Below are 24,915 nucleotides of genomic sequence, written 5' to 3'. Positions count from 1 at the left end.
AGCTGGCAACCACATCCCAAGAGCTGTTCGTGGGCCTGCTATCCAGACCTCTCTGCTGCAGTTCCCTGGAAGCCACAGTGGTGCTTGGTTTTGGTTTTGGTTTAACCAGCTCTTCAAACTTTACATTAAAGAGGTTTAGAATCCTTTCCTCAGATGGGAGAAGAATAGAGGCAGCAACTTTCAATACATGCTTTTTGGAATCTATCAGATTGGAAGGCAGGCAACTACTTTGTTTGCAGGATCAATCATTTGGGGGAAACATAAGAAGGGGGCCCTGGAAGGGGTTTGCTGTGATATTGTTAGGGAAGCCTTGGCCATCTGCACCTTAGACTAGGGTCCATTGTCAATGAACTCACACAATCAGGCCATTCTCCCAGAAAGGAGGGAGAGCTGCGCATGGCCAAGAGAAGCAGAGGTGCTGCTGTTGCTGGCTTTGGAGTAGGAATTAGCTACTCATTTCAGCAACACCGTCCCAGCGTGCCTCCTCATGTATACCATGAGTCAAACGCCTTCTTCGTCGCCCGCTGATGGCAAAGTTTTAAGTCAGTGCCCATGGGTTTGAAAGCATCTATGACTTGCCCATTTTATTAAATGTAGGGAGCAGAGGAGTTTCCACAGGGGGCCTCGGGAGGGAAGAGGGTCAAGGCCAGCTATTATAACCAAGGGGTGCCCAGGGCTGCTGGGAAGGACACCACTCCCTCACTCCTTCTATAGCCCTGGGAAGGAGGGAGCTTCCATTTCCTCCCCTAGGAGAGAAAACCAGGGGGAAATCCTTGACTTGGCCTGGTACCCTCTTGCTCAGTCCTGCCCAGAGGAGGAGGAGGAGGAATGCCTTCCCGGGGGGTCTGGGAGAAGGAATTGAGCTTCATCACCCCTTCCAGCTCCCTCCTGGGGAGCAGCCAGTACAAGGTCCTCCCTCAGCTCCTCCTTGCTAGGAGTTTATGGGCAGCTCCACCCTGGCAAGATCTACCTGGAGAAACGCAGTCTTCACATTTTCAGGTGAAGCGTTTGCAACATTTGGCCTCAGGTCTGATGCAATATTCTCCTTTTAGGCTTATCAATAAACACAGCTGGCACTTTTATCTCATTTGACTGTCCCCTGGGCTTTGTGTCCCCACTGATACTAAACTCGATTAGGAGAAAACAGTAATTTAAAGCTTCTCTAAATGGCAACATCTTCCAAGGCAGGAACAGGCATTCTCAAGCTGATACTTTTGAATTCTTAAAGAAACTACGCGATCAGGAGGCAGAGGCTAACTAAAAATCTATTTACTCTCCTCCTTACAAGCTGAGCGAGCTAACATACGTCTGCTTTAGAAAACAAATGAAGTATTAGGGAGTTCAGTTTGTTGACAAAATAACTTTTTGGTTTTGAGACAGGGTCTCGCTCTGTCTCCCAGGCTGGAGTTCAGTGGTGCGATCTTGGCTCTCTGCAACCTCTGCCTCCTGGGTTCAAGTGATTCTCCTGCCTGCTGGTATTAAAGGTGCACGCCATGACACTCGGATAATTTTTGTATTTTTAGTAGAGACGGGGTTTCACCATGTTGGTCAGGCTATTGACAAAATATCTTTTAATTATGGTCTGACTTGGGACTCTGAAGTGGACTAACTGTGACTATGCAGTGGACCTGAGAAAGAGGGAGCCTCTGCGGGGCCCTGGGAGCGCTTGGAGCCCACTTCCCTCATTGTCTTTATTGCTCCAACTGGGCCTGTTCGTCTGCTGGTCTGTCTTATCATTATGTCCCGCAATGGTGGGGGCTGAGAACTTATTTATCTTATACATGGTAGGTCTCAATAGATAGAAGAATGGATGCATGCTGCAATGGAGGAATGAGCACAGCCTGGAAGGAGGAACTCCACTGGCACAGAGGGCAAGGCAGCACCTTCTCTCCCCCGGCAGTAGCAGCTCTTGCCTCGACACTAAGCTCCCCTCTCACCAGCCCCCGCTGCGGAGCTGCTGTCAGAGGTCTCTGTGGAGCTGCCCTAGCTGGCTGCACAGGCACCGGCTTTGCAAGGTGGAGAAATGAAGGCAACAATCTCAACAGTCTCCATCCCCACTGGCAAGCTAAGTGTTCTTAAAGAATGAAATCCACAGAAACACAGACCCAAGGCAAGGATTTTTTTGAGGTTAAAATAGGTGCTCTCTCCGATTGGTTAAGATGATTTTGCCCAGGGTGGGGTACAGCAGCTTTAACAGATGTATCACACGGCTGCAGTCCCTGCTTGGTTTCAGAGCTGGTGTGGGCTTGAGGTGCGCTGTCCAGGCTTGGGTTTCTAAGCTGGTGAAGTGGCCTGGGCAGGTTCCTTCATGATTCTGACTCCAGCTCTGGGTCAGTAAAATGGGGCTAATGGTCCCTTCCTCAAAGGGATATGGCGGAGACAACAAAAAAAGATACTGAGGAGTCTGTTGGTTTCCAAGAAGAGAGAATATACACCACTAGGGCTACAGGAGTGCTTTAGGTGAGCCACAGATGAATACTTAAAATTGTTTCGTATGTTAGAAAAAACTTGGACTAGTATATCAAACCTATAATTTTACCAACGGCATCTCTGAAGATGAGGCTAAGATTGGTGTAGATGTCTGGTCTGAGTCTTGTTTACAGAAAACTATCAAGTAAAAATAACAGTATAGATGGTAAGAGAATGTGGTAAAAATTTTTGAAATAAAACTCGAGGCTGTTCTTTGGGAAGAATATCAAGTCCTTACAACTCATGCCTGCCGGTAGCAGGTGCTCTAGAAACGCTACCTGTTACGGTCAACAGCCCATCAAACCAGGGACCCAGGAAAAGACTCAAGGACAACCTACCATGAAGGCAAAGCTGCAAAGAGTTAAAAGAAAGGGGTCCGTGGTTTCCCTCGCGCAACCCCCACTCCCCCTGCAGCTAATCTGTCACCTAATGAAGAAGGGGCCGGCACAACTGAGCTAGCTGGCAGTTCACTTACAGCAAACTGATTAAGAATGTTCAACCAACAGCAGACTGTAGACCTTTCCAGAGAAAATAAATAGAGTGTAGACTGTATGCAAATGTGTTTGTCACTTTGACAGCACGTCTCAATTAAGGCATCTCGCGGCTGTGGGTAGGCTCTGCGGCTGCAGCTGGAAGGGAGAGCCTGCTGCATGGCTGATACTAGGGGCTTGACCTTAATCCGCATGCATGCATTAAAAAAAAAAATCCTGCCTTCCTGTACACTTGCATAATGCTGGCAGCCACGTGAGGGAAGTGACAAACGGGGAAAAAAAGCCACTTTCATCCTCTCCAGTTTGCAGACCTGTGAAGGCACAGACAGCTCTTATTTCAACAGAGTTTGGGGTGGCTTTTTTAATTGTTTATCCCCCACCCGTGCGCACACACATACTCTTATTCTGCATTTAGCTGGGAATGACATTAAAGAATCTCTACTTCTGGCTGGAATGGAAAGAAGGTCTTTCTCCGTTTCAAATAGGGCCTCCTTTTTTTGTGTGTTTCGAAAATGGAATGTTTAACACCATGAAATCCCTCTCCCCCGCCCCCTCTTTCTCTGTAATGGGCTCCAAACTCCAGTGAGGGGCTCCTTTCATGGGAAGGTTAGTGTGTGCAGGAATGAGGACAAAGGAAAGCAGGAAGCTGACTCTGGAATGCCACGCTGGCGACAACCAGGGGCTGTGCTTTCAGCAAACACAGCCAGGGAACTGGGGTGCGGATTTCTCCAACAGGGCCTGAGCCTGGGGCTGGGGGAGGCAGCGCTTCAGGGGTGCAGACACAGTGCAATTTGAAAATACTCATTAACTAAATGAGTATCACCCTGTGGATTCTTCTTTCTTGCATTTCATTTCAATTTTTATAACATTCTTTTAAGTATAAAATCAGAAAAGGGGTGAATCTCTCCAAGTTAAAGATGTATAAACGTATATTATCTGAAAATATTGATTAGAGAAGAGTGACTTTTATGTTCCAACTAACTCGCCCCTTACGGTAATAACCTAGAGCAAGAATTTTGTTAATTCCTTTCATTTCTGAATAGCTCAATGGCTGGTGCATAGTAGGCCCCTGATAAAGGTCTGTTCAAAACAGGAACATAGGCTTCTACGTTCTTCACAGGTGGTGAAATAGCAATCACATTTAAGATAAAAACCATAAAGACTTTGAATCATGCATCATCTAATAAATGGCTACAGAACCGGGTGATTTAAAAATAAACAACCCTGCAAATTCTTGTTATAGCCATATATCGCTAAAAGAGCCATTTTCTCATAAATCCCTCCAAACGACGACTTTCACTAACCAAAAGTCAATTCAAGAGATGTAGGAAAAGGTACACAATCTTTTTCAACCAAAAATATGACTACAAGTAGGAAGGGGATACAAAATTTTAGTTTCCATACAGAGTGCAATGTTTTACTTAAGGGAAAAAAACAGATAATTTTTCAAATGCTAAGGTTGTTGAAAACAGTTGTTTAAAGAATTGAATCTGTAGAATTGTAGCACGAGTGTTTACTCTCAGAAGCACAACTCCTGATATTGATTTTCAGGAAGTACATTAATAAAGAACTCCTAATTGATTTTTTTTTTAAGACTTCGCTTGTTGCCTTTTATTTGAAGGTGCAAAGAAGGGCCCGGATGCTAAAGTGTTCTAATGAGATGCGTAGCTAACAGAGGCACCTTAAGCAGAGTGCCTTGGCGTAGGGGAGGCATCAGTGCATCTAATGACTTCATTCAACATCCCGCTCATTTATGACCTCAGCCATGCTGTCTCCTCCAAGTTTTTAAAATCTGCCTCCAAAATGTGTTTACACCAAATAAACATTTAAAGATGTGAAAACCTCCATGGAGCTTCACTGCCGAAGAGAACTGAAATGCAAAACCGACTGCTGCATGTGCTACAGCTGCTGCTAAAAACCAAAATGGACACCTAGGAGGGCAGGGTACACACCTGTCCAAAGTGGACTGTGATTGGCCGCCGGTCTTCTCGGAGCTTGGGGTCCTTGGCCTCCACCAGTGGGGACGGTGCAGTCTTCGGCAGCTGCTCTTCGGGGGTGGGGGCACAGCCATTCTCGGCAATGTCCTGCAGGGAGAAGGATGGTTGGGGGTTGGCAATGGGGTTCTGGTACCTGTGCTCCCTTTCACCCCACAACGGAGAGGCCTGCCACGCGACTCTCTCTATGACATTCTGAGCCTGTCCTCCTGATGAAGATGGAGGGAATGGAGGGCTAACTTGGCTCTCTGACTTTTAAGACCTAGAGAAACCAAAACCATCCATGTTAAATTATAAAGATTAACATAATAATTCACAACAGTGAGGAAAACAATTATTCTGGTTCATCCTACTCTCTTACACGGCTGTTTTCATTTTTATATATTCACTTTGTCCACATGCAGACATTTAAAAATTACTTGCAATCACAGCTCATGCATAATTTTATATTCTGCTTTTTCCTAATATATTATAAGCATTTTCATGTTGCTACAAAGTCATCACAAAAATTTTACTGAATGCATATTTCATTGAGCAGATATACAATAATTTAATACACCACGAATTCAATATTCCACTACTATTGGGCATTTAGGGTTCTTCTATTCTTTTTCATTTTTTTTTAACTTTCAAAATGCCAGTGATAAATACTGCAGTTTTTCTTTCTTTCGTATTATTTCCTTTTATGGAAATCCCCAGGAATGAAATTACTAAGTCAACAGATATAAACATTTTCAAGGCTTTTTATTCATTCTATCAAATTGCTTTCCAATTTACACCAACTACTAGCAATGGATGCATTACCAGTTTCACGGGACTTGTGAGCGGTATCATTTAAAAAATGTATCGCTAATTTGATAGGTGAAAAATTAGACCTCATTGTTGCTTTAATTTGCATTACTTTAATTATTTGTGACTATGGACACTTTTTCCACATTTGTTTACTGATGATGTTGCTGTTTGTGAATAAGACGTGTTTGTTTCTACCCTTTCCTACGCCTAATCTTTATCCTCAGGAAATAAAAAGATTGAAGTCTGAATCAGGACTCTGACTTGGGAAACATTTAGGGACCAAAGAAATCTCTTTAAATCCAGAAATTTACATTTAATTTGTGCTTCTGATGAGTGAAGTCAAATTATCAGGAAAAGAAAAACCCCAATGTGTAAAAGGCAGGTCATGGCTCCGGTAGCTGAAGCTGGCAGCTGACTGTACACATGGGTTATTGGAAACATGGATGGGCCCACTCAATCAATAAGGATCCCGTGTTTTATTCAAGTGAAGGAAATTGCCTAAATCTTCATTGGAACAAGACAGAAAATATGTGTACAAATAAATATCATTTAAATAATCATTTTTCTTACCAAATAAAAATATCTCACAGCCAGAATTAAATAATAAATGCAAGATACACATTTTGGTCAACAAAGCATATACTCTTAATACTCATTAAATTCTGCACATGAGAGACTTGATGCTTGCTTACTCCTAACTGCTCAGCTAAGATAGAATGGTGGGACATGGAGGAAAGTGGTCCCTTATTGAAAAATAATACATGAAAGAAGAAACATACATACATCTCTGAGCCTCAGTTTCCTCATCTGTGAAATGGAGCTACAGTAGCACGAAGATTAAAGGAGACAGATAATGTAACATAAGTGTCAAGAACATTATTAGCTATTCAGTAAATTATAGGAATTATACAACCCACCCCCCCACCACCAGTATTTGACCTCACACTTCCAGCTGCATACCAGCTGGCCTCCTTTCCTACGGAATCAAGGCTGCATGGAGAGGTCAGTCCTGGGGAAGTCTCTAATGCTTGGTAAATGACAAAGGGAGATGATGACCTCTTGGCTTTACAGGGAGGGCTTGGATCAAGTGGCCTACATTTGATCAGCCAGTCTCAGGCTCAGTGATGAAAGAGGTTGTCGACGGCCAAACAGAAACAGCTCTTTTGGAAAGGGGCTGTCCTGAGGTGCTCAGGCCAAGTGGAAAAAGAGGGGGAGGGTTCCATCTGTGCTAGAAAGCAACGATGGGCAAAAGGGGCATTTTGGATCCAGGTGACGATCCTCCAGGATAGATATGAGAGAGTGAATAAGGTCAAACATGAACAAATTCACTTTTGGTTTAGGTAAAATTTTGTGTGAGGGTATGTGTGCCTGTTTGTGTTTGGCTGACAATACAATGAAGCTGCAAGGTAACATGGTAAGAAAATATTGGTATTAATAGAAAACTCTAAGGTAATAGCTATTTAGAAAAAAAGAGGCCGGGTGCAGTGGCTCATACCTGTAATCCGAGCATTTTGGGAGGCGGAGGTGGGCGAATCACCTGAGGTCAGGGGTTCGAGACTAGGTTGACCAACATGGAGAAATGCTGTCTCTACTAAAAATACAAAATTAGCCAGGTGTGGTGTCATGCCTCTGTAATCCCAGCTACTCAGGAGGCTGAAGCAGGAGAATCGCTTGAACCCTGGAGATGGAGGTTGTGGTGAACCAAGATCATGCCATTACACTCCAGCCTGGGCAACAAAAGCGAAACTCTGTCTTAAAAAGAAAAAAAGAACAATATGGTCGGGCGTGGTGGCTCACGCCTGTAATCCCAGTACTTTGGGGGGCTGAGGTGGGTGGATCATGAGGTTAGGAGTTCAAGACCAGCCTGGCTAAGATGTTGAACCCCCGTGTCTACTAAAAATACAAAAATTAGCTGGGTGTGGTGGCAGGCACCTGTAATCCCAGCTACCCGGGAGACTAAGGGAGGAGAATCGCTTGAAACAAGGCGGCAAAGGTTACAGTGAGCCCAGATTGCACGTGACCGCACTCCAGCCTGGGTGACAGAGCAAGACTCCATCTCAAAAATAAATAAATAAAAATAAGAAAAAAAGAACAAGTCATGTAGTTGTTTTGGAAAACATGTCCTAGTTCACACTTGTAAGTAAAAATACCATCTTTTAGTTTTGTTTTTCCCATTAACTAGTTGTCTAATCTTTCCCATTCCCTCAACCTCTCTGCACCTATTGCTTTATTTTTGCAATGGGAAACTACCACCTGCTTGGCAAACATCAAAGCTACCGGGAGAATGGGTGAAATGAGATATGAGGAAGCTTTGAAAAATGTCACAGCACTGTGCAAATTGAACCTCAGATCCTTACCCCCTGCAAAACGGAGAGAGCACCTGCTAAAAAGAAGTGCTTCCCTGTGTGGACGGCCTACCCCTGCGCTTCTCCAGACCCTTGACCTTTATTCTCACATTTAGTTCCCACAATGATCACAGGTAAATGAGATTATCCTGCTTTTACAGGTGAGGAAATAGGGCTCAGAAGAGGTAATTTACCCAAAGCCACAGAGTTAGAAGGTGGAGGAACCCAGAGCTATGTGAGTCCTGGTGCTTTTATGCCACATCGACCCATAACGACAGCACAAGTGAAGGTATTCTGAATTGAGGAGCTGCTCAACAAGTCCTCTGATGTAAGTTTCTCCTCAGAGGCCCCTGGTCACACCGATCATAGGCTGCCACGCTTTACACTACCTTATTTTTGTATCCCTATCAACTGTAAGTTTGCCGGGGTCTGAATTCTCTAACCTAGAGCCTTGGATCTAGTACATGCTGTCAAATAAATCTTTGTAAAGTGGAGTTAAACATTTGGAAGGGAAATGTGTCCAATATACAGATGTACCTATGTGTCAAAAAGCAGTGGAAGATCCAAAGATGTAAAAGGTTTCTAATAAAGTCCCGTGGTACATACCACCAATTTATTAGCCTCTTTACTATTTCCTCCACCTGGGGAAGGACAACAGCTTCCTCCCAGGATGTCACAGGCAGCAGAACAGGAGGAGCCCAAGTCAAGAAAGAAATAGAGGTTGGGTGTGGAGGCTCACACCGGTAATCCTAGCACTTTAAAAGGAGGCTGAGGTGGAAGGATCCCTTGAGCTCAGGCATTCAAGACCAGCCTGCACAACATGGGGAAACCCCACATCTACAAAAAATTAAAATAAAAACTAGCTGGATGCAGTAGTGTATGCCTGTATTCCCAGCTACTTGGGAAGTTGAGATGGGAGGAGCACATGAGCCTGGGGAGGTTGAGGCTACAGTGAGCCGTGATCACGCCACTGCACTACAGCCTGGGCAACAAAGTGAGACCCTGTCTTGAGAAAAAAACAAGGCAGTGGGGGGCATTCAAATTCTCTGCTCTATCTCCTGGTAGAGATCTTACACATAGTAGGGAGCTATGTGTAAGATCAGCAACTTCTGATACTCATGATTAAACAAACTGTGGCCTAAGAACTAATGCAGCTGTCAGCAAAGGGCATGGGAAACAAGCACTCACACCCTTCTCGTGGGAACAGAAATTGGCAATTTATATGAAAAACCCAAAAGATCTACATGCCCTTTGGCCCACAGATCCCATTTTTAGAAATTTATCCTAATGAAATAATAAGAATTTCTTCTAAGTCTTACCTATAAGGGTATTTGCCTAGAAAAAATTGGAACTCATGTAAGGGCCAACAATGGGAATATTAAATAATGTATATATGTTCATTAGATAAAATCTGATATAGCCATTTAAAATAATGACATGGGGGCCGGGCACAGTGGCTCACGCCTGTAATCCCAGCACTTTGGGAGGCCAAGGTGGGAGGATAACCTGAGGTCAGGAGTTCGAGACCAGCCTGGCCAACATGGTGAAACCCTGTCTCTACCTACAAAAATTAGCTGGGTGTGGTGGCGGGCACCTCTAATCCCAGCTACTTGAGATGCTGAGGCAAGAGAATAGCATGAACCAGGGAGGTGAAGGTCGCAGTGAGCTGAGATCGTGCCACTATACTCCAGCCTGGGTGACAGAGCAAGACTCTGTCTCAAAAAACAAAACAAAGACATGTGGAAGAAATATTTAGTGGTCACCACATTCCTATCATTTTCCTTCAGCATTTACTAGAATCACAAATCATGGCTATGATCTAACCTTCGCTCTTCTGAGGAGAAGGCAGACATGGCATATGATAGGTCTCTGGACACGCGTCTCCATGAGAAATCGGGGAGGTAAGGACCCAAGGGTCTCAGGGGACTAGAGGACAAAGAGAGTCCTGAGTAGTCTTGGGTAGGGGTTGGGCTGGGAGCCAAGGAAAGGACTTACGAGGCAGTGAGGGGGGAGTAGAGCACTGGGCCCAGGGAGGCAGACAGCAGGGCATGCTGTGGTCCAGTGGCCAGGGCATTCCACCCCTGGGCCGCCCCCAGGCAAGGTGGTGGAAGGTTGGAAAGGTCTGAAACGTTCTAACCAAGGGAGTGACTTGGTCAGTGCTGGGTCCTACAAAGATTCCTCTGGTGGCTGTGTGGACAACCTCAAGGGCGGTCAACCACTCACCCTGGACATGGTCTCCAGGTGTGTGCACGTGGGTATTTGGGCAGACTGGCTGTTCCAAATGTGGGACATAAGAAGACAGGGAGGGACAGACACAGTGGCTCATGCCTGTAATCCCAGCACGTTGGGAGGCTGAGGCGGGAGAATCACCTGAGGTCAGGAGTTCGAGACCAGCCTGGCTAACATGGCAAAGCCCTGTCTTTACAAAAATATAAAAATTAGCCAGGTGTGGTGGTGGGTGCCTGTAATCCCAGCTACTCAGGTGGCTGAGGCAGCAGAATCACTTGAACCTGGGAGGCAGAGGTTGCAGTGAGCTGAGATCACATCACTGCACTCCAGCTTGGGCAACAAAGTGAGACTCTGAAAAAAAAAAAAAAAAAGGACAGACAAAAGGGAAACTCTCACTTATTGAGTGGTTACTAAGTGTTGCTGTTTCAACACATTATCTCTTCTACTCCTTCCAACGATCCAGTAGTTTACAGATGAGAAAAACTAGGTTCAGAGAGGTCTAGTAACTTACCCAAAGTCACACAGTTAATATCCTACACAACTAGCACTGAGCCCTGCTTGCCTGCCTCAGAAGCCCAAACACCACATCACCATGTGGGGGAGCTGAAAGGCCCCTATGGGCGTGAGGCAGAGGCCTTCCCATCTGACTCATGCGGTGGGTGTGAGAACTCCCGTCTCCATTTTCAGACTCGTGCCACACCCTTCTTTTCCCAGGCCACCTCACAGCACAGCAAATGCAAATTAAAAAGATGAATATTGACATCATAATAGTAACCAAAGTTGGAATTTCTGTGATTGAGGCTGCAGCGTATTTTAATGTGTCGGGAGACAGGGAGCTGACAGTTGTGTGATAAGGTGTGAAAGCGTCTGTTCTACAAGAGTCTACCTAGCTCTCCCTGCCCCACGCACACTTACTCACTCCCTTCAATGGGAACTGTTTGGCCAGAAATTCAAGCCTCTGTGAAACCAACTGTGAATTTGCTCCTTTCAATCACGGAGACTCTAAATCAATAAGCTCAATTTGTCTTTTAAAGATCAAAGATTTGTAATCCCAGCACTTTGAGAGGCCTAGGAGGGAGGATCGCTTGAGCCCAGGAGTGTGAGACCAGTATGGGCAACGCGGCAAAACTCTGTCTCTAAAAAAAAATTAGCCAGGCATGGTAGTGCATGCCTGTCGTCCTAGCTACTCCGGAGGTTGAGGCGGGAGGATCCCTTGAGCTTGGGAGCTCAAGGCTGCAGTGACTGCACCACTGCACTCCAGCGTGGAAGACAGAGTAAGACCCTGTTTCAAAAAAATAAAAAAATAAAATAAAAAGACAAAAGATTCAGACACTTTACAAAGGGCTGTGAAATGGGCCCATTCGACTAAATCATTTTGATATTGAAGAAAAAGAAAAATTTCAGGCGTTCCTCAATAGGCAAAAGAGGACATCCCTGTGTGAATATCTTAACGTTGCCTGCAGGTGAGGAGAAATGCATTTGCACCACTGCTTTTAAAGCAGGGCATTCTCGTGCCAGCCCTGCCTGGTGCTGCAGTGGAACGCAATTTGTTGACAGTCATGAGCCCATCCAGGAGGCATTCTTCTGCAGGGAGACTCTCCAGATGAAAGCACTACACTCTTCCTTAGAAAGCGACGGCTGGGTAGCATCTTTGCCATTTCTTCTTTTTCCTAATTTTGAGCAAGTCAGACTTCAAAGGAGGCCAAGCTATGGAAGAACCTGACCACCTCGCTCCATTTATCTAGAGAAATATGTTATCCATCCTTCTTTTTTTGTTGTTGGGTTGAAGCAGAGCAGGTATGGAATAAAGCCACACCATCGGATCTATTAACAATTATTTGCCAATGGTCACACAGATATCCTGAAAGCTCCGATTTCAGATGCTTTGAAAATGTGCAGCACAAATGAACAAGGGATGGAGAAGGGGCCCAGCTCAGTCATATTAGAGATGGACCCTCCACACACCATGGTGACCTCTCCACAGGTCGGCCCCACATTTTCTATTTGCAATTCAAACCTAAGGCAAGGGTGAAGAGGGCAAGCTTGGGTTCTTGATTATATCTGCGAGGTCACCATTGCTATGCAGAGTTAGAGGAGGCCAGGTGGCAACCCAGCACATTTGAAAATTGGATCTTTGTTGGGAATTGCCTCGATTTCGTGGCAGAAACCAAACTTGAGATGTCTGTATTAGAGGCATCTGGGGTACATTCACGAGGTACATTCGTTGCCTGATGAAGGGGAGGGGGCAGAGGGGAGAAGGACAAAAGCAGCTAAGGAAATATTTTCTACTGCAATGTGAGAGGTCAGGTGCAGCCAAATCCTAAATTAGCTCAAGAAAGGGAGCTGGAGAGTGCTGGAGCCCCAAGTCCCGGAGATGCGAGCAATGCTAGAGTTTCAATTACAAAATAGCTCTCTTCCAAGAACAACTGCAAAATATCAAGTCTGTAGAAATCTGTACGACCGAAGGGGGGAAAAGTGAAAATTGAAAAGGGTGCACTAATAGATCTGTCAACAGTCCGATGGTGACAAGCCACATTTCTATAAAATGCCTTCACCATTTGTGTCACCTGAAATGTACTGACACTCTCTATAGAACATTATCTCCTGAAGCTATTCTTGAAAAGACTGGCAGGGGGAAGGGAAAGGGAGGGAGACATCTGCTTTAGATACTATCAAGGAACAGAAAGGGAGATAGCATGGAAGGAAAGTGATCTAGATTGTTTAAACAAACCTTTGAAGAACCACATTTAAAAATCTGAGCTTAACTGGTTATTTGCAGAAATGTCACATATCATAAGAAGGGGATTTTCCTAAGGCCAGAGGCTTGTACATACAAGTAGGGAGGTAAGGTGATGTCTGTAGCTTAATGGTCTGCAGAAAGGGCAATTGACCAATGAGGGCGCATGGGGCCTCTGTCTGAGGAGGGATCCCTTTCTTTGCTTACTTCAGGGGATATTCTAATACCAACCAGAACCTACGATCCAGGCATCAAGGAGGGAAAACTCCCTGCTCCCTGCCCCTCCGTTTTATATCTGCAATCCAATCAGCTACATGCAACTGGGATGGGAGATAAAAAGGTATATTTAGGGACTTAAATAATATCCAAGTAAAGAATGCCACCTGCCAGTCTCTGGCAGGGTGCAAACAGACTACAGTTTAAGGTCTATCTGGATTTACATTACAGAGCTTTTATTTCAGGATGTGAATCTCAGCTGCTAAAAATCCACTCTCAGCTGAAACTAAGAATTTAAATGCTTAGTCAGAGCAAATTATTTTCCAATTAAAAGAAAGGAATCAATTCCTTCGACCCTTTCAAGTTAATTAGAGGTCCTTTCTGACTTCAGAAAATTAAAACTGCTTTCAATTTTTTAAAAACTGCAGAGATAGACAAAGGCCCTTATTAGAGTGGTGCATTTGGGGGCACAGGGATAATGAAGTAGGGGATCCCAAACATCTTTTGGAAAACAAAACACTTGTTTGAGGAAGGCAGTGTGCATGTGGTAGTGGTAAGAACGCACAGCTGCGACAAGGTGACAGAGCTGGAATCCAATCCCGACTCTGCTAGGCTCAGGGTGGCCCTCGGCAATGACTTCACCTCTGAACTGCAGTCTGTTTACTCATGAAATGGGAACAATACTCCACAGAGCTGTTCTGAGAACTAAGTGTGAAAGCTCCTAGCCTGGACCACCCTTAACAGGAGCTTAAAGAAGGGTGGCAACAGTCATAACGAGGATGGCATTCATAATAATATTAAAAAGCCTCTCTGTTACAGTCACCTCACTGTCCTAAGTCTCGAAATTCAGGTTGGGGGCATAAAAAAGAAATGACTTTATGGCATTCGCAGCAACCTGGATGGGATCGGAGACGCTTATTCTCAGTGAAGTAACTCAAGAATGGAAAACCAAACATTGTATGTTCTCAGTAACAGTGGGAACTAAGCTATGAGAACGCAAAGGCATAAGAATGACACAACAGACTTTGGGGACTCAGGGGGAAAGGCTGGGAAGCGGGTGAGGGATGAAAGACTACAAATTGGGTTCAGTGTATACTGCTCAGGTGATAGGTGCACCAGAATCTCACAAATCACCACTAAAGAACTTACTCATGTAACCAAACACCATCTGTTCCCCCAAAAGCTTACAGAAATAAAAACATTAAAATAAAATAAAATATAAAAAAGTCAGATTAAAAAAAACAGAGATTCAGGCTGGGGAAATCTTAGCCAGGACATAGTCGGGATGATATCCCAGTTTTACGGTGGCTGGTGAAGACAATCAGAGCCCTCTCCTTCCCACTCAGAGTCTCAACAGTGCCCACTGGGTTCTGCTCACTCAGTCCCCCAGGGCAAAGTAAGCCCACGGCATTCTGCTCAGCCCCACCCCCTGTGCCATGTGTGCATGGTGGCCACGTGTGTGCTAGACCATGGCAATCATTCCCTGGAGATGCTTCTTGATTTTGGTTACCACCGGCCCTGGGGCAGACGTTGGCCATAGGGGGTGGGCAGGTGCCAGATGGGGATGCCAAGCCAATTTCTATAGACGCCTATGAACCCAGGCCTGGTGGGGTGGGCAAGGGACAGCCCGACAGTGGTAGCTCTGAACTTGCTTGCCTTTGTGGGTTTAAGCCAGAGTCTTAATGTTATTTGAAGACAGTTTTTTGTCTGTGAATATTTATAACAGTGTGAAAACTCCCGGACAGCTGGTAATGCATTTTGAAGTGTGTTAACAACACTGTATCAAACAGCCCTCTATTGATCCCATCATACTTTTTTGTGGCCATGCATTTCATACACGGTGCTTATACATTTTGAATAAGAACTTCAAGTACCTTTTGCTTCAAGCGGTTTTTCACCTCTTTTATTCCCATTTTTGCATGATCTTTTGCCTGCATGAAAAATTAATTTAAGTTAAGATTCCCTTTCTGTTTCCAGCAGGGACTATGCTTGATTTCAGTCCGTCGAGAATCACCTTCTCTGATTACTAGAAAAAGGAAGGAAAAATGGGATCATCAAGTCGAAAACATAATGGCTATGAAAACAAATACAACAGTAAAAGGTTAAAAAAAAAAAACCCTTAAAGAGGCTGCAGAGATTTCATTTTCTTCATTTTGATGGCATAGATTTTTTTTTCTTTTCCTTCCAAAGCCCTTCTTCTGCTCTCTATAATTATTTATCTCGGCAGCCTGGTGACAGCTACTAGTAAGAGTACAGCACCGCGTTTCTGGCTGCAAGATTCAGAATATCCATTCTATGTCACCAGTGCAGGGCCCCAGGACCAATTTTCTGCCCAGGCTGAATGGGTTTCTACCATGTCATTTCCTAAACCTCATTTTGGCAGACACCCTGGCTTTGATTTCAGGTCATATTAGACCTGTGTGGTTCTGCTGGCAGCCACCAACCCTGCTAAAATAACTATAGTTTAAGCACAGAGAGGACTAACAAAATTAAAAATGGAAATAAAGTAGAACCACCCCACTTCAGTGGCTCACGGTCAAATTAGCAAGGAAGAGAAGTCACAAGAAAAAATACTTGATGCTTGTGAAAGATGGAGTGCCAGGAACAGATGTGCTCTCCTATTTCCACTCGGCCGTGGACACGAGTCTTACAAATAATGCATTACCTATAGGGCAGTGATCAGAGAGATGATGAAGAATTTGGGACAAAAATTAAGCGGTGTATCCCACCACGAATACTCTTCAGTCACCTGCAAAGGAGCTGCTTTATTTTGACCCAGTGCGGGGGATGTCTGCAGGAAGGCTTTGCCAGACACCAGACATACCATGCTTCTGGGTCTCAGAAACAGAGGCAGGGTGCAGCCTGAACTGCAGCCCCCTAGTCTACAGTTTAAAAGCTAAAACCAGTAGCCTCCCATTTCTCTACTGTGGCAAATGTGAGCAGCAACACTGTACATTAAGAATGTCACTGAACTGGTTATAAAATCTGCTGATTAATTTGGAGAACACCGAGACCTTTAGGAAAGAGCTCAGCAGCCTCAGTCATCTCTGCAATAGAGGACCAGGTACATTTAAGAGTCTCATTGCTTGGCCGGGTGCAGCAGCTCATGCCGGTAACCACAGCACTTTGGGAGGCCAAGGCAAGAGGACTGCTTGAGCCTAGAAGTTCAAGACCAGCCTGGGTAACACAGTGAAACCTGTCTCTACCAAAAAAAAAAAAAAAAAAGCCAGGCATGGTGGTGCACACCTGTAGTTATAGTTACTCGGGAGGCTGAGGTGGGAAGACTGCTTGAGCCTTGATGGTCAAGGCCGCAGTGAGCTGTTATCATGCCATTGTACTCCAGCCTGGGCAACAGAACAAGACCCTGTCTCAAAAATAAGTAAATAAATAAATAGTGTCATTATGCTAAGGGACTGATTTGTTTGGCTCCTGAGAGCAAGACTAGTACTTACGAACTTGTAGACAGTCTTCATGGCCGGGTTTGCTTTCGTCTTTACAGTATTCAGAATTGCTCCACTTCCTTTCTATAATAAAAACGTCAATTAGCAATTTGGGCTGATGACAGAGTCATCTAACACCAACAAAGACTGCTTCTCTTTAATCAAGTTAAGCAACATTTCAAAGGTATGTAAATTCACATCAAGAAACAGGCCTGGATGATAACTGGTCCCAGTCAGTTAGTGATGGTCATGGCGGAACAGTTCTGGGTGGGTGTGTGGGCTGGGGCTGCGGAGTGTGATTCCTGGCAGAGGGGGACTCTGGGATCCATGTTCTGCTTGGCACCTGTTCCCTGACTGGAGGGAAGTGGATCACAGGCTGCCTAGGGCAAGGGCTTCCCTATGGGCATGTGCGGCTTTTTAAGAAATTCTAGTTACCACGGATGACACTCATGTAAGTTTAATAACTGTGACAGATGACACCAAGCCGGGGCAGAAAGTGGGGCGCTGATCAGCCAGGATAGTGGAAAATACCCTGCCCTCACCGTGCAACTTCCTTTTCTTGCCTTGGTTTTCTGTGTTGTTTTTTTTTAAATCTCTCTGGTAGGCTGCCTTCCTTAACATCTAAATCTTGAGAAAAGGAAAGTGAATAGCCACAAATGTTCACCATGGCTTTAGTTGAATCCAACACAGCAATTTCCTGCCCACTTTCTTTAGGAGCAAAAGTGGGAGAAAGGAGGAGGGAAGGCCTTCCTGCTCCCAAAGGAGGCAGTGGAAGGACCTGAAGTGCACAGGGGACGTTTTCATAGCTGTCTGTGAATCCATTTCTCAGTCTCATCCCTGCAGACACATCGCGAGGGTTCTGAAGGCACTAGGCCAAGGGGGGCCTGGTCTCTGCCTTCTAAAACCTCCAGTTGGAGAGGCAAGACAGTGCAGTAAATAACCACAACAGCAGGTGATGACGGCTGCAATGGCTGTGTGCAGAGGGACCGTGGAGACCTGGAAGATCAGGGAAGGCCTTGGAGGATGAAACATTTGACCTGGTCCACGGAGGATAAATAGGAGTTGATGTAGGAGACGGGAGGAGAACATTTTAGGGACAGGAAATAGCACATAAAAAAAGTGCAGAAGCTGAAAAGCCATGGTGTATGCTGTGACAAGTGGCTACTGTACTGTACCGTGATACACTCCTATGAGTATATCATGAGAAAAGCAGTAAGCGAGGCTGGGAAGCCAGATAGGGCCAGCTCATGAAGGGCCTGGAATGCCAGGCTAAGGGGTCTACAGTATGGAGCGTTTTAAATCAAATTCATCACAGAATCAGGTCTGTGGTGGTTTAAAAAAAATGATTCGGATGGAGAGAGGCTGGAACCAGAGGGTACCTAAGAGAATAAGACATAGTAATGTAATTATTGGCCTTAACTTTTAGCACAATTTTTGGTAACTGCCCACATTAGACATTTTGAGCTTTAATTAAAAACATTACAATTTGACCTAGAAAGCATTCTATGTTGTAGGACAATAGGAAATTTTCACCCACTCATTTATTCCATACTGCTTTCCAAAATTACTCAGTATCCCATTTAAATGGTCCTTTGGAGTATTGAAACTCCCTTTATCAATCAATCAACAAGTCCTTATTACTCCTCTCTGATTTGCCAAGTGCTGTGTTTAGCCATACAAGAGGAACAAAGGAAGTCTTTCATGGAGGAATTGCTTACTCTCCGCCAACTGCAGCCACTTCCAAGGGACTCGCCTGGCAGCAGTGCGCTGGTGCATAAGCAGGAGGGAACACTTATCACTTAATGCTGGCGTTGCCTGCTACGTGCCCGCCTCTCCGGCAAGACAGGGAGCTCCCCCAGGGAGGGCCTGTACCCTGCTCCCTGTGGCATCCCCAGTATGCAGCATGGTGCCTGGCACACAGTAGGCCTTCAGGACACCTCAGTTATAAGCTGATGGAAGGGAAGGGCAAGATTTCAAATTCTTTAGAAGCTTCAGAAGCCCTATGCACCTGGCTCCTGACATAACAAGACACTGTTCACAACAACAGTCAACCTCCCTGTGACGTGTTCTCCATCTTCCCAGGAGAAGAGGTTACACAGCAGCAAGAGGGATGCATGTTTGGTTTGCCCGCGATCATGACAATTGCACTGGCCCCGCTAAATGCTCTAAGACAAGAACATTCCATTCAGCTTTCCTTGGCTGGCTTCCCGCAGAGGAGGAAGCCTCTCATGCCTTTTTCTGCCCCCACCAAGTGATGGCTTTGGACAGTCCCATCCTTCCAGTCTCCATCTGGCATGAGAGGAGCCTAGCTTTACAAAGAAAGGCATCTCCAGCAGAGGGAATGGAGTGCTCTGGGCTGCACAGGGAAGCGGAAGGCTGCCAGGAAGCTAAGGAGGGAGTCCAGGGGGCTCAGAATTGGGTGCACACTTACCCGGACAGTGGAGAGCCACTGATGGTACAGTTTGTCACTGCCTGGGAAAAGAGAAGTCAGAGAAGCTGTGACTTAAAGAGGTGATTTGCCCTCGGGGGGTCTTGAAATTCCTTTTTTTTTGAGACGGAGTCTCACTCTGTCACCCAGACTAGAGTGGAGTGGCGTGATCTCAGCTACTGGGTTCAAGCAATTCTCTTGCCTCAGTCTCCTGAATTACAGGTACCCGCCACCTTACCTGGCTAATTTTTCTATTTTTAGTAGAGACAGGGTTTCATCATGTCGGCCGGGCTGGTCTTGAACTCCTGACCTCAGGTGATCTGCCTGCCTCAGCCTCCCAAAGTGCTGGGATTACAGGCGTGAGCCACCACGACCAGTTAAAATTGCTTTCAGCATTCAGGTCTTGGAGAATCCTGTGGAAGGTCCCATGTCCTGTTCTTAAAGGAGGCAGCAGCGAGTCACTGCCGTAGTTTCCTTCTCCAACAGAGCTGGTCACGCAGCGCCCTGAATGCAAGCCCTCAGCAGCTGCCCCACTGCCTGCTGGCTGGACGTCAGGCTCCGAAGCAGACCCGCCACTCTCCTCCAGTCGTGCCTCGCGGCCTCTCCATCCTGTGCTGCTGTAATGCTACACCGCCTTATGTCCCACCACAGGAAACTACTCATGGGCCCTTAAGCCAGCATCCTCGCAGGCCTCCAGGCCCTTGCAAATGCCACTCCCTTGCCTCGTCACCATACCCTACTCTCTGCTTAGTAAACCTGACAGCCTGTTCAGATGTGATGTCCTTTGAACAGCCCTCTGGAATAGTTAACAGCCACTGAGACATCCATATTCTGGGAAGTACTGTGAGGGGCACCAGAGCAGGAGCCCTCAGAGCTGTGTGGCCCATTGAAAGGACCCTGCTGGACACACGTTGAACCCTCAGAGAGTGAGAGGGAATAAAAACAGAGGTGTTGTTGGTGAACTCTATTCATTTTAAATGGTGGGTCCTAACCCAGTGAATAAGTGAACTTGGTTTAGCAACACCTAAAGCCTGTCTTCTCAGAACTCACACGCAAGCGTGAGAACACAACCCCAGCCCGGCCTCCTTTGTCAAGTCCTCACATTGCACAGTGAGGATTAACAGAGCCCTATTCTAACTGCACCCAAATCTGTTTCTACTCCTTTTCCTGCATTGGTTTAATTTTTGCTTGTCTTTAGTTGTGCATTTCTCTCTCCTACCTGACTAACACTATTTGAGGGCAGAACTGGGTCCTCCATTTGTTCTCCATGGGGCTCTGGACATAGCAGGTGTTCAGGAAATGATTATCAATGACTCGCTATTGCTGTTCCTAGACTTCATGGTGGTTTTCTTAACTACGCTCTCCAAGCGGCACAGGCTGGGAGGGTCTGCAACATTGACAGGCGGATACTGTGCCTTGCTCTGTGAGCCTACAAATCACAGTAGTCCAGACCAGACACACACAGCAATAAGGGGGCCAGCAGCATGGGTGTTTTTTTGCCTTCGTTGCCAAAGACTGAAGTGATAGGATTTAGAAAGGTCATATTGGGATTCAGGAGGCAGACTCAGCCACCAACACCTCTCTGGGCCTCAGATGCCTCCTCTGAAAAATGAGAAAATAAGCCCTTCAGTTCTTCAGATCTACAGAGACCAGGCACTCAGCAGTAATTTGTCATATTTTAAAGAATCAGGGCCAGGTGCGGTGGTTCACGCCTATGATCCCAGCACTTTGAGAGGCTGAGGCAGGTGGATCATTTGAGGTCAGGAGTTTGAGACCAGCCTGGCCAACACGGTAAAACCTTCTGTCTACTAAAAATACAAAAATTAGCTGGGCATGGTGACATGTGCCTGTAATCCCAGCTTCTCAGGAGGCTGAGGCAGGAGAATCGCTTGAACCTGGGAGGCAGAGGTTGCGGCCACGAGCCATGATCATGCCACTGCACTCCAGCCTGGACAACAGGGCAAGACTCTATCTCAAGAAAAAAAAGAGAAAAGAAACACTTATTGCACACAGCCCTCATGCCAGGGACTGTCCTGGATGACTGCACAAACCTTTCCTCATGTATTCTGATTTAATCTCAACAGGAATCCTGTGAGGTGGGACACGGTACTCTCAGGGCATGGATAGGAACTTTAGCTAAAGGAGGGGCAATGACTCACCCAGGGTCTCACAGCTTGTGAGGAGGCAGAGTCCTAACTTGAATCCAAGCCTCCTAATTGAATACTGTGTGTGCTTCCCAGTGGACCACGCTGGGTACTAGTTTAACTGGACTTTGTCTACACAGGGGAAGCATCTGACCCTAGGCTGGGGGATTTCACACGGGCCAGTGTACACTTTATCAGAAAAAGAAGAGGAATTCTTCAAACATTTCAAAGCCAAGCTTGAAATCTCTCTTCCTAAGCCCCAATAAAGGAAAAGCAAGTCACTGCACTCCTTGTCAAACATACCCTAAACGATAGCAGCCTGCAGCCCTGAAAGGAAAATGAGATGCTTCTCACCAGCGTACTCGCCCATGTTGATTTCCTCTTCAAAAACATCACTGAAACCTTCGCCGGAATTGAGAAGGTCTAATCGACCATCAATAAACTATAGAAAGAAAGAACAAAAGCACAACAGCTCGTACAAAGAAAAGGGGGAAAAACCATTCAGCTGGGCACCTTACTGTATCCAAGATAGGAAAGGTCCTTTGAAACGGAGTTTTCACAAAGTGAGGTTCAACAAGAAAGTTACTTTCTAAAAAACTGGCTACATGTTTATGATAACTTGAAAAACCACATGGCAGATTTGCAAAGGGTCTGTCTGGTCAGTGACTGCCCTCTTCACCCAATCCCCCTCCCCTGAGCCTCTTTCGCCTGGGGCCTGAGTCCCATCCATGCCTGTGGCCTCAGTGCTCAGACTGGAGACAGCTGTAGAAATAAATCCCCACTAGGGAGCCAGACCCAGGCCAGACCAGGGAGGGTGGCACCTGCTTGAAGAGCTGCAGCTGCGTGGCGTTCTGCAGGAACTGCCTCATGGCTCCAGAGCGGTAGTGAGACACGAAGGCTTCCTCACAGAAAGTGATCGGCTCCTCCTGGGAAGTGCAGAAGGGAGAGGAGGGTCAGAGGCACGGTGTGAGAGCCACCAGTTCTTAAATTCTTATATGCAGAGCTTCCCCATCTGCTAATGTTTTTTGTTTTTGTTTCTTTTTTTTTTTTTGGAGATGGAGTCTCACTCTGTCACCCAGGCTGGAGTGCAGTGGTGCTATCTCAGCTCAGTGCAACCTCTGCCTCTGGGGTTTAAGCCATTCTCCTGCCTCAGCCTCCTGGGTAGCTGGGATTACAGGTGCCCACCATCGCGAGAGGCTAATTTTTGTAGTTTTAGTAGAGACAGAATTTTACCATGTTGATCAGGCTGGTCTCGAACTCCTGAGCTCAAGTGATCCACCTACCTTGGCCTCCCAAAGTGCTGGGATTACATGTGTGAGCCACCACGCCTGGCCCCCATCTGCTAATTTTTCTAACCCTCATTAGTGAAGTAGCTATTATCAAGGAATTTGTTTTCCTTTATGGATGAGGAAGCTGTTTCCGAGAGGAAGAGTCATCCCTCAAAGTTACAGAGAAGGTGGGAGGCAGAGCAGGAACCAACAGATTCTACTTCCCACCTCCTCTTCCATTCCCGGAGGGCTATTTAGGGGAATATGCCCTCCAATGTGAAGATGTCCAAACTTTTCACTTTTAGCAGTGGAATCCTTTATTCAGATAGGATTTTATGCAGAAGCAGCCCTGCTAGGCCAGGCACGGTGGCTCACGCCTGTAATCCCAGCACTTTGGGAGGCTGAGGTAGGAAGATCACCTGAGGTCAGAAGTTTGAGACCAGCCTGGCCAACATGGTGAAACCCTGCCTCTGCCTCTATTAAAAATACAAAAATGTCCCGAGTGTGTTGGCAGCCACCTATAATCCCAGCTACTCGGGAGGCTGAGGAAGGAGAATTGCTTGAACTGGGAGGCAGAGGTTGCAGTGAACTGAGATGGCACCACTGCACTCCAGCCTGAGAAACTGAGTGCGACTCCACTGAAAAAAAAAAAGGATTTTATACAGAAGGAGCCCTGTTACCTGAGCTCCACAATGCACAGCCTGGCTGCTGCGGGGGACCTGGGGGTGGAGCAGGGGAGGTGGCTGGGTTCTCCAGGCCTTGGCCACCTTCTCATCCCCCGACATCCCAGGCACCTTTGCAGTACCTAGGCCACCGGCTGTGGGACATACTTTGAAAACCGTTTACACAGTCATCTTAAACAACAGAAACCTGAAATTTAAAAATAATTATTTTAAAGAATAGGGATGATCAAAAATAAAACATACTATCTAATTGATTTTGTGCTTATGCTGTTTGATAAGCAAGTTTGCTTTTACCAAACCATATGAGTCAAAAAGATGATATCCTGAGTTTAAAAAAAAATCCTATCCATATAGAGTTAACACCTTAATCTTTCTTTGAACACGTTTGGAGTGCTTATCTACACAGACAAGCCTTTAATTTCAGCGGTGTATTCTCAATTCTGAAAGATCAGTCTTTCATATCTTGAGCTGAATTACGGGTAACACCCCCCTCCCCCAGCCTCGGTAGCAAATACAGAGATGTTTGAAGCTCCACTTTTATCCTATTTTAATGAGTTGTGTGAGTGTTAAATTTACTGTTGAGCTTCCTCCGTAAGTTCTAAGAGTTCCTCCAGCTTAAATCTAGCCAATATTAACTCAGAAACCGGGCAGACTTATTGCACAAGGGCTGTGAGGATGACCCAAAAATATTAGGGTAAGGAGAATATTTATTTTTATACAGTTACACCCTACCTAATTTTACAAAGGATCTGAGGCAGCTTATATGAGCATCTAAAGCAACAAAGAAAAACATCAGGGCTGCAAAATACATAGATATATAAAAAGTATTTATTTGGGAAAAAAAATCTGGGTACATAGGTCCTATGTGGTTTCTAAGTTAAGTTACAAAATTAGCTCTGAGCTTCCTGGCTGCTAGAGCAAGAAGGCAAACAACGCAAACTTTACTTTGTGTACAAGAAAACTCACAGTAGTTCCTTCGGAAAAATAGCTTTATGTGCCATTTATTACTTTGGCATGGATTTACATCTTCCTTGCTCAATAGCTAAGAAACCAGCTAGTGGTAACTAACAGAAGCCCAGCTAGAATTTTACCCGTGGTTGGAAGTTTTGGTGTCACTCTTGGGACCACAGCAGGGGAAGTAATTCTGTCTCCAGGTGATCTCATCCATGCACATAGCATCACTCACACACTGATGACTCCTGACAAATCCTGGCAGCTCAGACACCTTTCCGAAGCTCTAGACCCATCATCTCAACCTCCACCTGATGATCTGCTGGAGTCTCAAGCTCAAAATAGCCCCAAACTTCCAATTACTATCCCATCAAGACTGTACCCCAAATCTATTTTTGTTTTTTTCTTAGCTGTCATTATCCACGGTTACACGCAGTGGACCTATCAAACTTCCCAAGTCCTTCCTATTTTACGTGTGAAGTGTCTCATGCTCACTCCTGGCTCTCCAGTCCACTCCCTTGGCATAGGCCTGGACAGGCGTTTAAACCACAGCAGAGGTTTAATACCACATCCCTGTCCTGTTTCGTCCCTCCCATTCTCCTCCAGCTCTTCCAGCTAGAGTGCTTTCCAAAACGCCAAATCAGACCATGTCACTATCCTACTCAGGAACTCTGCACGGATGTTACCTTTGTGTGAATATTTGACTAATATTAGTCTCTTCTTCCCAC

At 45.7% G+C, this 24,915-nt stretch overlaps 1 protein-coding gene across 7 annotated transcripts in view; it reads right to left on the bottom strand.

Annotated features, from left to right (window-relative positions):
* Nucleotides 1–24,915, bottom strand: part of DENND1A (DENN domain containing 1A) — a 536,105-nt gene that overhangs the window by 53,425 nt on the left and 457,765 nt on the right. For all 7 annotated transcript variants that reach the window (XM_021674025.2, XM_021674026.2, XM_021674028.2 and 4 more), the window contains 6 exons: nucleotides 22,107–22,211; nucleotides 21,640–21,727; nucleotides 19,145–19,185; nucleotides 16,726–16,797; nucleotides 15,148–15,204; nucleotides 4,913–5,044 (listed from right to left, as the gene is read on the bottom strand). In XM_021674025.2, the coding sequence (XP_021529700.2) occupies nucleotides 4,913–5,044; nucleotides 15,148–15,204; nucleotides 16,726–16,797; nucleotides 19,145–19,185; nucleotides 21,640–21,727; nucleotides 22,107–22,211 (495 nt within the window). The remainder of the gene's footprint in view (nucleotides 1–4,912; nucleotides 5,045–15,147; nucleotides 15,205–16,725; nucleotides 16,798–19,144; nucleotides 19,186–21,639; nucleotides 21,728–22,106; nucleotides 22,212–24,915) is intronic.

This window comes from Aotus nancymaae, unplaced genomic scaffold (assembly GCF_030222135.1).
Source record: "Aotus nancymaae isolate 86718 unplaced genomic scaffold, 86718_ANA_hifiasm-v0.15.2.pri h1tg000003l, whole genome shotgun sequence".
NCBI classification, from domain to species: domain Eukaryota; kingdom Metazoa; phylum Chordata; class Mammalia; order Primates; family Aotidae; genus Aotus; species Aotus nancymaae.
Note: the sequence above shows the minus strand (reverse complement) of the source record. Positions and strands in the feature narration are given on the sequence as shown.